The sequence below is a fragment of the Myotis lucifugus genome, unplaced genomic scaffold, assembly GCF_000147115.1.
Source record: "Myotis lucifugus unplaced genomic scaffold, Myoluc2.0 scaffold_207, whole genome shotgun sequence".
Classification (NCBI taxonomy): Eukaryota; Metazoa; Chordata; class Mammalia; order Chiroptera; family Vespertilionidae; genus Myotis; species Myotis lucifugus.
In genome coordinates this window covers 1,808,673-1,822,219 of record NW_005871255.1, presented here as the reverse complement: position 1 = coordinate 1,822,219, position 13,547 = coordinate 1,808,673, and the positions used below count along the sequence as shown (strand labels likewise).

The window sequence follows — 13,547 nt, the reverse complement described above, 5'->3', positions numbered from 1 at the left end:
ATTCTTACCATTAGCTTCTCCATCTGTTCCTTTCCATTGTCATGTCTGTGATGTCTATTGTATTGGATTTCAGTTCATCTTAGAACATAGAAAAAGTAGTTCTTCCTAGGTACTTTGACAAAATAGGTACACTGCCACCTAGTGGTGTTTCATAGATGGGTTTGACCAGAAACCATGCCCTTTCACACACCTGGATTTTGTTTAAATTGAAAATATGATGTAACAATATTTAAGAATACTTCCTGAAAATTAAAAATCACCACTTGAACACATCATGCTTCCATTTGTGCACATTAACTTATAGGCATTGTCCACATGCATTGTTGGAGTAGTAATACAGCAAAAAGGTCAAGTGATATGCCCAAGGTGCCTAACTGCTCAGAGATGTGCTTGTTCTTTGGGAAATTGGGAAAAGACAACTGAAAGACTGGTTTGTCCTCCTGCTTATAGAAGCTCAACAACTTGTTTCATTTGTTTTAAGAAAGCCTCCACTCCAGACTTCCCAATCTCTAAGGGGAGGAAAAACTGTATCTCTCAGTCAGGCCAGAAGTGCCTCATTGCTGTTACCTAACAAGAATCTGTTAAGATTTAAATCCCCCACCACACACAAACACACACACACACACACACACACACGTATATTTTATTCTTTATACTCAACAAGCCACAGAAGATAAATTCTATGATCACACTTAATTCTCTCTAAAGGGTGCGATCCAAGGCAGAAATCTCCCCTTTTCCCATAGAAAATGTAAGCATAGCCCATGAACCAATCTTTCTTTTAAAAAAAATTATTTATTTATTTTTAAAATATATTTTATTGATTTTTTACAGAGAGGAAGGGAGAGGGATAGAGAGTTAGAAACATCGATGAGAGAGAAACATGGATCAGCTCCTCCTGCACACCTCCTACTAGGGATGTGCTGGCAACCAAGGTACATGCCCCCAGGGGAATCGAGCCGGTCCCTTCCGCCCGCACGCCCCCCCTATAACCCCAGCTTCTCAACAGCACCCAGACATTAGAATCACCTGGGAACCTTTTTAAAATCCTGATTTCCGGGCCTCTATTTTATTGGTTTTTTTACAGAGAGGAAGGGAGAGGGATAGAGAGTTAGAAACATCGATCAGCTGCCTCCTGCACACTCCCTACTGGGTATATGCCCGCAAGCAAGGTACATGCCCTTGACCGGAATCGAACCTGGGACCCACGGTTGAGAACCACTGCTCTAGCCACTGAGCCAAACCAGTTAGGGCTGAACCAATCTTTTTAACAAGAAAAATAAAAATGTAATTAGGGTGGGGATTGGATAAGAATTGAGTACATGTTAATTTAAACATTGGGATATTTAAATCTTGGAAACATAGAAGTCATTGGGAAATATTTTTATTCCAAAAGAGGGCGGAAAAAAGTATTCAGGTCTTTCACTTTCTGCCCTGGATGTAGGGAGCTGGAAGGAGTGTTACTCCCACCCTTACATTAAAAAAAAAACCTTGACTAACTTCAAAATATAAGGACAGACAATGCCTACAGGGAAAGAGAAGACATGAACACTCACTCACCTGAAGTAGATACAGCTGGGACCAGTAAGAAGCGTTCAGCTAGAATTGTGGTCAAATTAGTGAAGGCCAAGTACAGGCTACAGCCGTGGGCAAACTACGGCCCACGGGCCAGATCCGGCCCGTTTGAAATGAATAAAACTAAAAAAAAAAAAAGACCGTACCCTTTTATGTAATGATGTTTACTTTGAATTTATATTAGTTCACACAAACACTCCATCCATGCTTTTGTTCCGGCCCTCCGGTCCAGTTTAAGAACCCATTGTGGCCCTCGAGTCAAAAAGTTTGCCCACCCCTGGTAGAAGAATATGTGAAATCTGTGAGGATATCAGAGATTGGAGAACCCTGTATCCTCTTATGTGCTCTTTTTCCCAGTGTGTGGAGTAAGAACCTCAAGAGATGGGAGATAGGGATGAGTCCTAAGAAGTACCCAGTGTGGTGCAAACCCAAGGGAAGAGATCCTGCTCCCCCCTCTTTACTACATAACAGAAACCTTCATCTGTAGAAAAGTGGGAGTGGTAGAGGAGGCAATACCTTAGGAACTTGATGCAATTCATTGCAGCTGGGGAAGATTTCACTTTTGAGATTAAGATTTTTCAGTCTATATTTAAAACCTTGATATAATCCATTTAAATATGGTTAAATATGGAATTGGATTTCTAGACTGAGAGGGGCACAGGGAAGTGAGATATGAGGCAGGTAACAGCCTTGGATACCAGCCCAAAGGCTGTTCTCTCTGCGGGGTAAACAGGTCACCTACCTGGACTCTATTCACCCCACCGTGGCAGGTAATAGCGTGGACAGCTGGGCTGCAGCTCAGTGCTTGGCTCTGGACGGTGTGGACATTTACCCTGTGATTAAGAGGATCCTCCATCAGCTGTTTTACAAGAAGAATGAGGACACTGAGCACCAGGCTTGCCTGCTCCTGAGCCATCTCAGTGGGAAGATGGTATGTGTGCATTACAGGGTCAGAAAAAGAAACCAAGTTTTGGGAACAGTTGGGTCTCAGTGCATGTAAAGAATCAAAAATGCAGGTGTGGTTGGGTAAGATGATCTCAAGCATAGATAAAACTAGACTTGGAGTGGTTGAACTGGGGTGGAGAGGTGTATACAAGGCAAAGTGACAACAGTTAGCTTAGACTAGGCGAGAAAAGTAGACTGCAGATGGTTTCTGTGTATGCCGGAAGAGTTGTAACATGTAGAATTTTGCCACAAATTTACCCTTGAAACCACACAGACCTAGAATTCTGTTTACTTTCAGCAGAAACATGAAACACAAAGATTGAGGCACATAAAAATCATTTTAGGAGTAAAGGTAGTTAAAGTCAAGAAGAGGAACGCCCAGGCCTGGTAGCTCAGTTGGTTGGAGCATCGTTCCATACGCCAAAGTTGTGGGTTTGATCCCTGGTCAGGACACATACAGAAATCAACCAGTGAGTGTGTGAATAGGTGGAACATGTTCCCATCTCTCTGAAATTTAAAAAAATTAAGAAAGCCCCAGTTTTCTGTTCAGATGACAAAATCTGTATTTTGTTTCCTGATTCATAATCCCAGATGTCCGTTGGCTTAGATGAGTGATTTTCAACTGGTGTGCCAAGAATTTTTATTATTTTAAGATTGTTTATTGATTTTTAGAGAGAGGAAGAGGGAGAGAAACATTGATGTGAGAGGAAACATCGATCAGCTGCCTCCTGCACCCCCCCTACTGCAGATGGAGCCCCAAACCCAAGCATATGCCCTGACTGGGAATCAAACCAGCAACCTTTTGGTGCATGGGATGAAGCCCAACCAATTGAGCCACACTGGCCAGAGCTATTTTGTTATTTTTAAATCCTCACTCAAGAATATGTTTTTTTAAAAATTTATTTTAGAGGAGGGGAAGAGAGAGAGGAGGAAACATCAATGTGAGAGAGGAAACATTGATCAGCTGCTCCTGTATATGCTCCAACCGGGAATCAAACTTGAACCTGCAACCTTTTGGTGTTTACGATGACGCTCCAATTGCCTGAGCCACCCGGCCTGGACAGTTTAGCTTGTCAAATTAAAAAAAGGACAATAGCCAACACAACAATAGGCCAGTGTGAATGAATCAAAATTATACCTACTTTTTTTTGTCAGATCGGCAAAAAGTATATTTTTGGTGCACTGCAGAATTTTAGTAATTAGTTTACGTGTGCCATGAGATGAAAAAGGCTGGAAGAGCACTCCACATTTTATAACCTATTCCTTGCTAGGGATGAGTATCTCACATGTCTGTGACATTATACTGGATGCCATGTTAGGATGGAAGTTCTTCAAGGTTCTAGTACCTGTAAAGATGATCATGAACACCCATCCAAGTCTTTCATTTCCTCAGACCCTGATACACACCATGCTTGCTGTGGAGCTGAATAGCCATCAATGGAAGGATCGGGTTGTGGCCTGCCGGGCTCTTTCACGGGTCAGTGGAAATGTCTGTTTGGTAAGTCTTCTCTTTCTGTGTTTCCAGGATAAGGTCTATGCCAGAAAGCCTTCCACCTTTTGCTGCTATCTAGTATCCCATTCTTACCAAACAGATCTCTGTCTTATTAATTTATTATTGATTTTAGAGAGAGGAAGGTAGGCAGAAAGAGAGAGCCATTTATTGTTCCACTTATTTATACATTCATTGGTTCTTTTTAAAATATATATACTTTTATTGATTTGAGAGTGAAAGGAAGAGGGAGAGAGACTCGTTGATCGGCTCCCTCCTGCACGCCCCACACTGGGGATCGAGCCTGCAACCCAGGCATGTGCTCTGACTGGGAATCAAACCATAACCTTCTGCTTCATAGGTCAATGCTCAACCACCAAACCACACCGGCTGGGCCATTGGTTGATTCTTGTATGTGCCCTGACCAGGGATCAAACCCACAACATTGGCATATCCAGATGACGCTCTAACCAAATGAACAACCCAGCCAGGTTTCACATGACTATCTTTTACCCCAAACCAGAATTATCTTCAAATGTCAGCGTCTTTCTGTGACTTAAACCACTGCGTCTCAGCTTGGTGGCCATCCATAAATTGTTTATAACCCACCCATGAAATAGGCAAAAAAAAAAAAAATCAATAGAGTTAAAAAACTTATTATAGTCGCCCTGGCTGGGTTTCACAGTTGGTTAGAGAATCATCCAGACACACCATGGTTGTAGGTTTGATCCCTGGTCAGGGCACATACAAGAATCAACTAATGAATACATAAATATGTGGAACAACAAAATCGGTGTTTCTCTCTGCCTCTCCCTCTTTCTCTCTAAAATCCATTTTTAAAGAAACTTTTATAGTAATTTGACTTTACCTCAATATCAGTGTACTTTTTAAGTATCAATGACATTTTCCCACTCAAATACTGGTCCTCTATCACAGATAGTTTAAGAAGCACTGACTTAAAACTACCCAACAACCCAATTACACCAGTGTCTATGCTGGCTTTCCCTGAGTGTTTAGTAAACACATAGAAGGTATAAAACAGTCCCTACTTTTAAAAACTGACATTATAGTTGAAGTAACAAGACTAACAGACACAAATGATTCAAGAACAAGCAATAAATGTAAGGTGCTCTTAAAACTTTTCAGAGAGAGAGGAGAGTAGTATAGGCTGAACTTATCAGTTAAAGTTCTGTGAAGGAGTGTGGGACAGCTGAGCAAGACTTGGATGGAATTGAAGAGGACTTCCGGCATGGAAATCTTTTTTTTTTTAAATTTTTTATTGTTGCAAGTATTATAAATGTCACTTTTCCCCCCATTGACCCCTCCATTCCCCCCAGCCCCACCCCAGGCCTTCACCACCCTATTGTCTGTGTCCATGGATTATGAATATATGCATATTCTTTGGCTGATTACTTCCCACCCACCCACACTCCTCCCACCTTCCTCCAAGATTCTGCACAGCATGGAAATCTTGAGCATCATTTAGGCTTTCAACTAACTTTCTTCTTGCCATAATTTTTAAATCATCTTCAGCTATCCAAGTGGGATTTTCTCCTTCTTCCTATGTGTCCCTATATCTTTTCCTTATAACACTGAGTACCTCCAGAATGGCCCAGAACATTCCCATTCCCATTCCCATGAGAAGTGAACACCCTCCATTCTTTGATCCTCGAATTTTGGTGTGCAAAGCAAAAAAATCTGGCCACTCAGTATGATCACCTGAAGATGTTTTAGTCTGAATTAATTCTGTCTCAACTGCTATAGTACCCTGTTGCTAAAGTCCTCGACAGGAAGCCCAGGCGTCACCTGGGAGCTGTTAGAAATGCAAAATCTCACCTCAGGTGAACTCAATCATAATCTGCATTTTAACAATATCATTTTAACATCCAATTCATCTGCACATTCATCCCCTTAGCAGCTATCACTCAGGACTAAAAGTAAAAAGACATGCAGAGCAAGCAGGGGACAGGGTAAAGATGAGAACGTTACATCAGATTGCTGGAATTAAGAAAGGTAGTATGGCCCTGACGGGTTTGGCTCAATGGATGGAGCGTCGACCTGCAGACTGAAAGGTCCCAGGTTGGATTCCAGTCAAGGGCATGTACCTTGGTTTCGAGCACATACCCAGTAGGAGGTGTGCAGGAGGCAGCTGATCGATGTTTCTAACTCTCTATCCCTCTCCCTTCCTCTCTGTAAAAAATCAATAAAATGTTTTTTAAAAAAAAGAAAGAAAGGTAGTATGTCCCTCAGTTCACCCATTCAGCAATTTCTGACCACATCCTACATCCTAGCACTGGGGATGCAAAGATAATGTCTTCAGTTGGTTATAAATAGCTATAACAGAAGCAGTTTTAAGATAGTATGGGGGTTTTCCCTATGCTTACAGAGGAGAGTTCACTGAGGAGATGACTTTTGAACTAAATCAGAAAAGCAGAGTAGGAAAACATCAGGTACCAGGTAGGGGTGAAAAACGGAGATGTTTCTAGCAGGGAAAATAGCTCAGACAAATTCACAAAATCAACAACTGTAATAATCTTTGTCCCTTCCCCTTTGGGAGAAGTATCAATATACAGAAGTATCAATTGTTCTGGTTTGTCTAAGTCAGGACATAGCAGTTTTAGTGCTAAAACCAGCAAAGTATCAGGCAAATTGAGATGAATTGGTCACCCTATTAATGCATCACTTTCAAATCTTAAGTCTCTCAAGTACAGATTACATTGTCCCAACATAGTATAGTTTATTTTTTGTTTGTTTGTTTGTTAATCCTCACCCGAGGATATTTTTCCATTGATTTTTAGAGAAAGTGGAAGGGAGCAGGAGAGACAGACAGGGAAACATTGATGTGAGAGAGACATCAACTGGTTTCCTCCTGCACATGGGGCTGGGGATTAAGCCTGCAACCAAGGTATGTGTCCTTGATCGGAATCGAACCCACAACCCTTCAGATCCCATCTTACCTGATCAACCCGAAGAGAGCATTACCCTGCGATTCCCTTGTTGTGCACAGTACACTCACCATTCTGTGGGGACACAGAATGAGAGATCAGACCCAGGAAGGTGAGGGGGATATATAGGTCACATAATTACTGAGTCAAATAGGCCAAGGCCATAGTATAGTAGTTTGAAACATGAGCTTAGAAAACAGACCTGGGTCTGAGTTCTGGCTCCAGCACTCAACTTGTTAACATTGGGCAAGTACATCTAAACCTGCATTCTGTCATCTGTAAATGGTTATATCTGCTTTATTGGATTGTTTGAGAGGATTAAGTGATGGGTAAAATCTCTGAGCACAGTGTCAAGTACAAAATTGATATTCAATAAATGGTAGCTAATTATTACACCTACTCATAGGATATGAAACATAAGTTGATCCAGCTGATGTGGAGAGACTGGAATAAGGAAGTAAGACAAGCAGCTGCCGAAACTCTGGGGCAAATGAATCTTGGGAAAGAGCTGCATGATACAATCAGGTAAACTGAGACAACATGAAGAAACTTTTCTATTCTTAAAAAATGTTCAGAGGCCCTGGGATTTAGCCAGCCAGCCTTTGGGGAGCTGCTCTGTATGCTCAGCATTGTACTAGGTGCCACTGCAGGATTATTATTTTTTTTTAGATAAAACAAAAGGTTAACAGTCCTTATAGATACTAACAATGTGGCTAAGGAAAGAATCATTGAGTGCCTACTAGGTGTTAGTCACTATTTTGGATGATTAAGAGTTCAAAAGTATGACATGATTCTGATTATACAGGCAAGATACACAAATATCTAGTAAGGTCAAGTTTCATGGAGGACAGCTAAGACTACACAGGCAAAGAGAAGGAAAGACATTTGGGAGCCAAATGTAGAAATGAGCATGGCACAGGTGAAGGCAGCAAAGAGAACTGTAGCAAGCAAGAGGTGCATGTTTGAAAGTGTCTTTTATTTAGTCATTCGACATAATTAGGTAATAGGGATTCAAGTAAATAAGACAGTCGAGTCTCTACCCAGTGAAACTTAACCTAATAGGGGATAAGGCTGACTAGGAAAGGGTGGAAATGGATAATGGAGAGCCTACAGAGGTTGGATTTTATCCTGAGGGCATTGGGGGGAAGGAGCATCAAAAGTTTGAAGAGGGGAAATAAAAGCACCTGTACTTTACAGAATCAAGCTGAGTCTAGGAAATTCCCAAGAGCGTGTGGAAGCCCTGTCTCTGATTGGTGGGCTCAAGCTCATGACCGCCAAGCTTTTCCCAAGCTTCCTAAACTGCTTCTCTGATGACTTCATGGCAGTTCGGCGAGCAGCCTGTTTAGCAGCAGGTGCCCTGCAGATCCGTAATACAATGGTGAGTAAAGGAAACAGGATCCCATCTTACCTGAAACCCGAAGAGAGCATTACCCTGAGCTTCCCTTGTTGTGCACAGTACACTCACCATTCTGTGGGGACACAGAATGAGAGATCAGAACCAGGAGGGTGAGGGGATATATGGGCCACATCTATCAGTTGGGACCACATTTAGCTCCCAGCCAGCCCAGACTTTAGAGCACATCTTTGAATTTTCTTCTCACCTTATTTATGGGCTTTAAGATCAACTCCAGTGAGTGAAGTTGTAATTCCACATTATTAGGGGAAAACCTGATAGAGGTATTGAAAAGAAGCCCGTATCACCATATAGATCTGTGAGCTGAGAAAAACAATGGACAGATATGAGATAATTCAGCTAATATATTATGCGTGCAGGGTAATACTTCAGACTCCAGCTCATTTGTCACTAGGATATGTCATTTTTCAGACAAGAGGGGTCCCTTCCTCTCGTTCATTTTTGCTCTGGTCTTCTCCACTCAACATTGCCTTTTATCCATCCCAGGTGTTTTCTTTCTTTCTTATCCCAGGTTTTTGAATGCCTCCGGAATCTGATACAGAAAGATCCTTACTGGAAAATCAAGGCCTTTGCCCTTCGAGGTATGACAGAGAAAATGGCCCCAGCTCCTCAACCTCAAATATCTTTTCCATAAGCTAATACAAATGACCCCCAGAATTTCTCTAGTAAGGGGTGGAGTGTAGGGGAGATGATCACACCTGCTCAGAAGTTCCTTGCCTGAGAAATTCGATTATTTTTTGCTTTTAAATTTTTAGTTAAGGATCCTGAGTCTAGGTCAATGTCAAACTTGTTAAGGCAAAGGGGCTGACAGTCCCTGACAATTTAATTAGTTCCAAGTAGGAATCCACTTGGAAAACACTGTTGGATACACTTGCTTTCTCTGGAGATTTCAACTATAGGACTCTCTACAAGTGAGACCACATTCAAGACTGCTACAGACCTAAAACCCTGCCCTCAACATTTCCTAGTTTCTTTTTAAGGATCTTCTACGTTGCTTGAGTCTTTGGCAGGTCCCTAGCAGAATCGGCCCTAGGTAAACCTGTGAAGTTATTGTGCCCCCTTTCTTCACAGATTGGCCCAGCTGACAGACCTGTTATGGGCTAGACTCCATGAAGTGTCACCAGGTGTACGACTAAAGCTTGCCATAGCATCACTCTGCCTTGACTAGGCTAGTTTTCTGAGTTATGAGTCACATATCTCATCCCTACATTTACCTATTTACGATAGGTATTCTCATATCCTAATGGGCAAGGATGGGATAGAACACCCCTCCTAGGAATCCTTTGGCGATAATGTTCTACTCAAACTCATCTCCGAAATTCTAATGGTGATTATCATCCAAAAGAGAAGAAATAAACAAAACAAATACTTAGTGGCTGCCTACACATTAATAAGACCATTTCTGGATGTTAGGATATAGCCAGATTAGTTTTAAGTGACAGTGGAAGACGCTGCCCTCTGATCTCTGCAGCTTTGGGAGAGATTGGCCAAGTGAGTCCCCCGCTGACAGACCTCCTGCTCTGGGCTATACACTATGAAGCGTCACCAGGTGTACGTCTAGAAGCTTGCCGTAGCATCCTAGCCCTCAACCTTCAAGGGGACCAAGTCAGGAACACCTTCCTAGACGTGCTGCTCCTAGAAAAACATGATGCTGTTCTAAAGTAAGCACTAAACCTCTGGTTCCTTCCCCTACCCCGGGTACTGCCCGTCCTTGTTAATAGAATACAGCCTTGTGGCTGCCTAATGGCTGTAAAAGCCATGTGCTCACCTGTGCCATTCACCTACTTACCAAAATGGGTAACAGAAAAACGAATTTACATTAGATTGAAAGTCAAGCTCATATAGTTCACGCACCTATTCTCTATCCCAGGTGTTTTAAGTTATTAATTTATTCAATTAACATGTATCAAAAGTGCCTACTGTGACAATAGGCTTTAAAGTAAAAAAGTCTAGGTTTGAATACCAACTCATGCCTGCACTAGCTATGTGAGTCCAAGTAAATTAATTAAACTCTCAGAGCCCCTTTTTTTCTCTTCATATATCAAATGCAGACGATAGTCCATTTTATGGGTTTGTGGTGATTAATGTTCACTACCTGTCATAAAGACATTCAATAAATGGTATTTATTAGTACCTTCAAATATATCATCTCAAAAACTAAGTAACATCCTTAAAAGTTAAACATCATACCACTTGAGGATAAGGCACAGCAAAAGTGCATAGTTAGGATTGGAATTTAGGATTCTTGACTGATTCCAAGTCCTGTATTTTCCACCCCCATGCTTTTTTAAAGGATAGAAACAATCTAAGAAGTCTTATTTTTCAGGGAAATTCACCAGGCAATGAAGATACTCAAGATAGAACGTGAAGGAAACCAAGAAATGCTTCAGGAGGTCAAGAACAAGGTAGACAAATACAAGCTGTGTTTTCAAGGGAAAAAGAATTCTTCAAACCCTTTTTGCCCCTAAAGCATGTGTACACACCATTTTCCCCCATCACGGAAGTACTTTCTACAATCCTAGACAGATACCACATCATTTTTTTTATATAAGTTTTTAAAAAAATATATTTTATTGGTTTTTTACAGAGAGAAAGGGAGAGGGATAGAGAGTTAGAAACATCGATGAGAGAGAAACATCGATCAGCTGTCTCCTGCACACCTCCTACTGGGGATGTGCCCACAACCAAGGTACATGCCCTTCACTGGAATCGAACCTGGGACCTTTTGTCAGCAGGCTGACGCTCTATCCACTGAGCCAAACCAGTTAGGACAGATATCACATCATTTGAAGACACAAAACATCTGTGCAAAATAGGATTATAAAATCCTCTTAGTAAAAAGACAAAACCAAAATCCTATTAGTTCTATTAAGTAGTTCTCAAAATCAGGGTTTGTTGTTGTTTATAAAATAGTTTCCTATTTTCTCCTCACCATCTCCTAAACCAAAGTCGTCGTCGTCGTCGTCCCCCCCCCCCCCCCCCATAGGTATAATGAAGGAATGAGGGACTGGAGCTGGCCTCCGACGTTTTCTTTTTCCTTCTGAACTTTTCTGATCTGGGCTCTGTCACCAAAAGAACACTAGCTGAATAGGTGGTTCTAATTTTTCAAAGCTGTTAGAGGAGTGGAAGAAATAGAGTGAAAAGGACTTTAAAAATGTAAAAGATTCTTTCTTCATATATAATTCACAAAACCAACCTCACACCAAGCAGACATTTCGTAGCAGATTGCTTTCATCATGCCCAAAAAGCTAAAGTTAATTTTTCATTAACAAATGTAAAAATGTCCTACCAATATCACAAGAGAACAATGCTCTCTGGTATTTATGTACCACCTAATACTAACAAGCATGAGCAGTAAGTTACTTCACTAATGCTTTTTGATGATTTGTAGCCTAGTGGTTGTTTTTCCCCAATATTATTTGTTTTGATCTAGATTCAAACATTAAACCAAAAGGACTTGCTGACCCAGAAAATATTCAAGATAGAGAAAGCCATAAAAAAAGTAAAGGGGGAAGCAAAACATATTTACTTGCAACCCAAAGAGGGGCAAAAACCAAAGAAACTCTGTACTTTTCTTCAAGAAACTTTTCAAGGTAGGTTTTCAAGGGGTGAGTCCTATGCTTTTAGGATCTGGATGTTTTTGTGGGTTTTTTTTTTTAAAGTTATTTTTATTCACTTCAGAGAGGGAGAAGAGAGGTAGAAATATCAATGATGAGAATCATTGATTGGCTGACCCCTGCACATCCCCTACTGGGGATGGAGCCTGCAAGCCAAGTATGTGCCCTGAATCGAACTGTGACCTCTTGGTTCACAGGTCGACCACATTCAACCACTGAGCCACTCTGGCTGGGCAGGATCTGGATGTTTTGTGACTTAATTATGAGTCCTGTAGGATGAGAGCCAGGAAAGGCTACTACCTCCTTTCCTTATTGGGCTTCTTCTGCGTCCTTCTGTTATTTTTTTCCTCCTCCTACACCTCCCCACCTCGCTTTTATTTACTGTTTTATCCCTTTAAAAAAATGAATGAGGGAGCTCTATTTGAACTGATTTGAAAGTTAGGGGGGGAAATGACATTAGAAAAACAAGTACAAAATAAAAACTAATGTAGAACACCCCCAAAAAACCGTATGGGCTTACCTTTAATAGTGGTTACCTCTGGAAAGTGGGGTTGGAGGGAGAGCTATCATATTACGTATATCTATGGTTTTACAACTTTAAAAGAAAGACTTTAGCCCTAGCCGGTTTGGCTCAGTGGATAGAGCGTCAGCCTGGGAACTGAAAGTCTCAGTTTCAATACCGGTCAAGGGCACATGCCCGGGTTGTGGGCTCGATCCCCAGTGGGGGACTTGCAGGAGGCAGCTGATCTATGATTCTCTCTCATCATGGATGTTTCTCTCTCTCTCTCTCTCTCTCCCTGTTCCTTCCTCTTTAAAATCAATAAAAAAATTTTTTTTTTTTAAAAAAAGAAAGACTTTATAAAGTTCTCAACTTTATATAACTGAACCTATCAGTTATGGTGATAGGATCTTAAAAGTTCCAGATAAAATCTAAATAATGAGGTGAAGACACCAATCTGGACCAATATATACTTACAAAATCTGTGTGCCCAGGCGTAGCAGCAGCCTCAGGTCATTCAGCCAGCTGCCTACCAGCCACCACCCCAAACCCAGGTCTTCTGGTTCCAAGTCCAATGCTCTCTCTGGTACACCAGGCTCTTTTCCACCAACATGAGAATATTCACTTGCCAGATATGGGGAAGTTTCTTCCAACTGCCAGAAAAAAAATGAGAGTGGAAAGTAACTTGAACACCAGCTTCCCTCAGGGCCAGCTCACTACAAGCTGGTTTACTAAAACCTATGATATCATAACTAGGAGACAGTGCCAGCCACTGATGCAAACAAGCACTGAGCAAAAACATACTCCCAAAAAGATAATATATCATAACTTTTCTAATATGATTGTGCTGTTGGGGGTTCAAGTAGCATGATTAAAATGAAATTACCCCCAAAGTTATAGAATTGGCCCCAATCCTACAACTACCAAAGTTACCTTTCACCTCCAGTAGTCGGCAAACTGCGGCTCGTGAGCCACATGCGGCTCTTTGGCCCCTTGAGTGTGGCTCTTCCACAAAATACCGACTTCTGCGCCTGGGCCACGAAGTTTCAATCGTACTGTACGT

General features: G+C 41.5%; 1 protein-coding gene across 1 annotated transcript in view; it reads left to right on the top strand.

Annotated features, from left to right (window-relative positions):
* The window catches only part of HEATR4 (HEAT repeat containing 4), a 41,056-nt gene that overhangs the window by 13,226 nt on the left and 14,283 nt on the right, over window positions 1-13,547 (top strand). Inside the window, exons 7-14 of the mRNA XM_023761326.1 lie at window positions 2,346-2,506; window positions 3,914-4,018; window positions 7,361-7,479; window positions 8,152-8,332; window positions 8,880-8,949; window positions 9,840-10,029; window positions 10,695-10,773; window positions 11,802-11,961. Coding sequence (XP_023617094.1) covers window positions 2,346-2,506; window positions 3,914-4,018; window positions 7,361-7,479; window positions 8,152-8,332; window positions 8,880-8,949; window positions 9,840-10,029; window positions 10,695-10,773; window positions 11,802-11,961 — 1,065 coding nt within the window. The remainder of the gene's footprint in view (window positions 1-2,345; window positions 2,507-3,913; window positions 4,019-7,360; window positions 7,480-8,151; window positions 8,333-8,879; window positions 8,950-9,839; window positions 10,030-10,694; window positions 10,774-11,801; window positions 11,962-13,547) is intronic.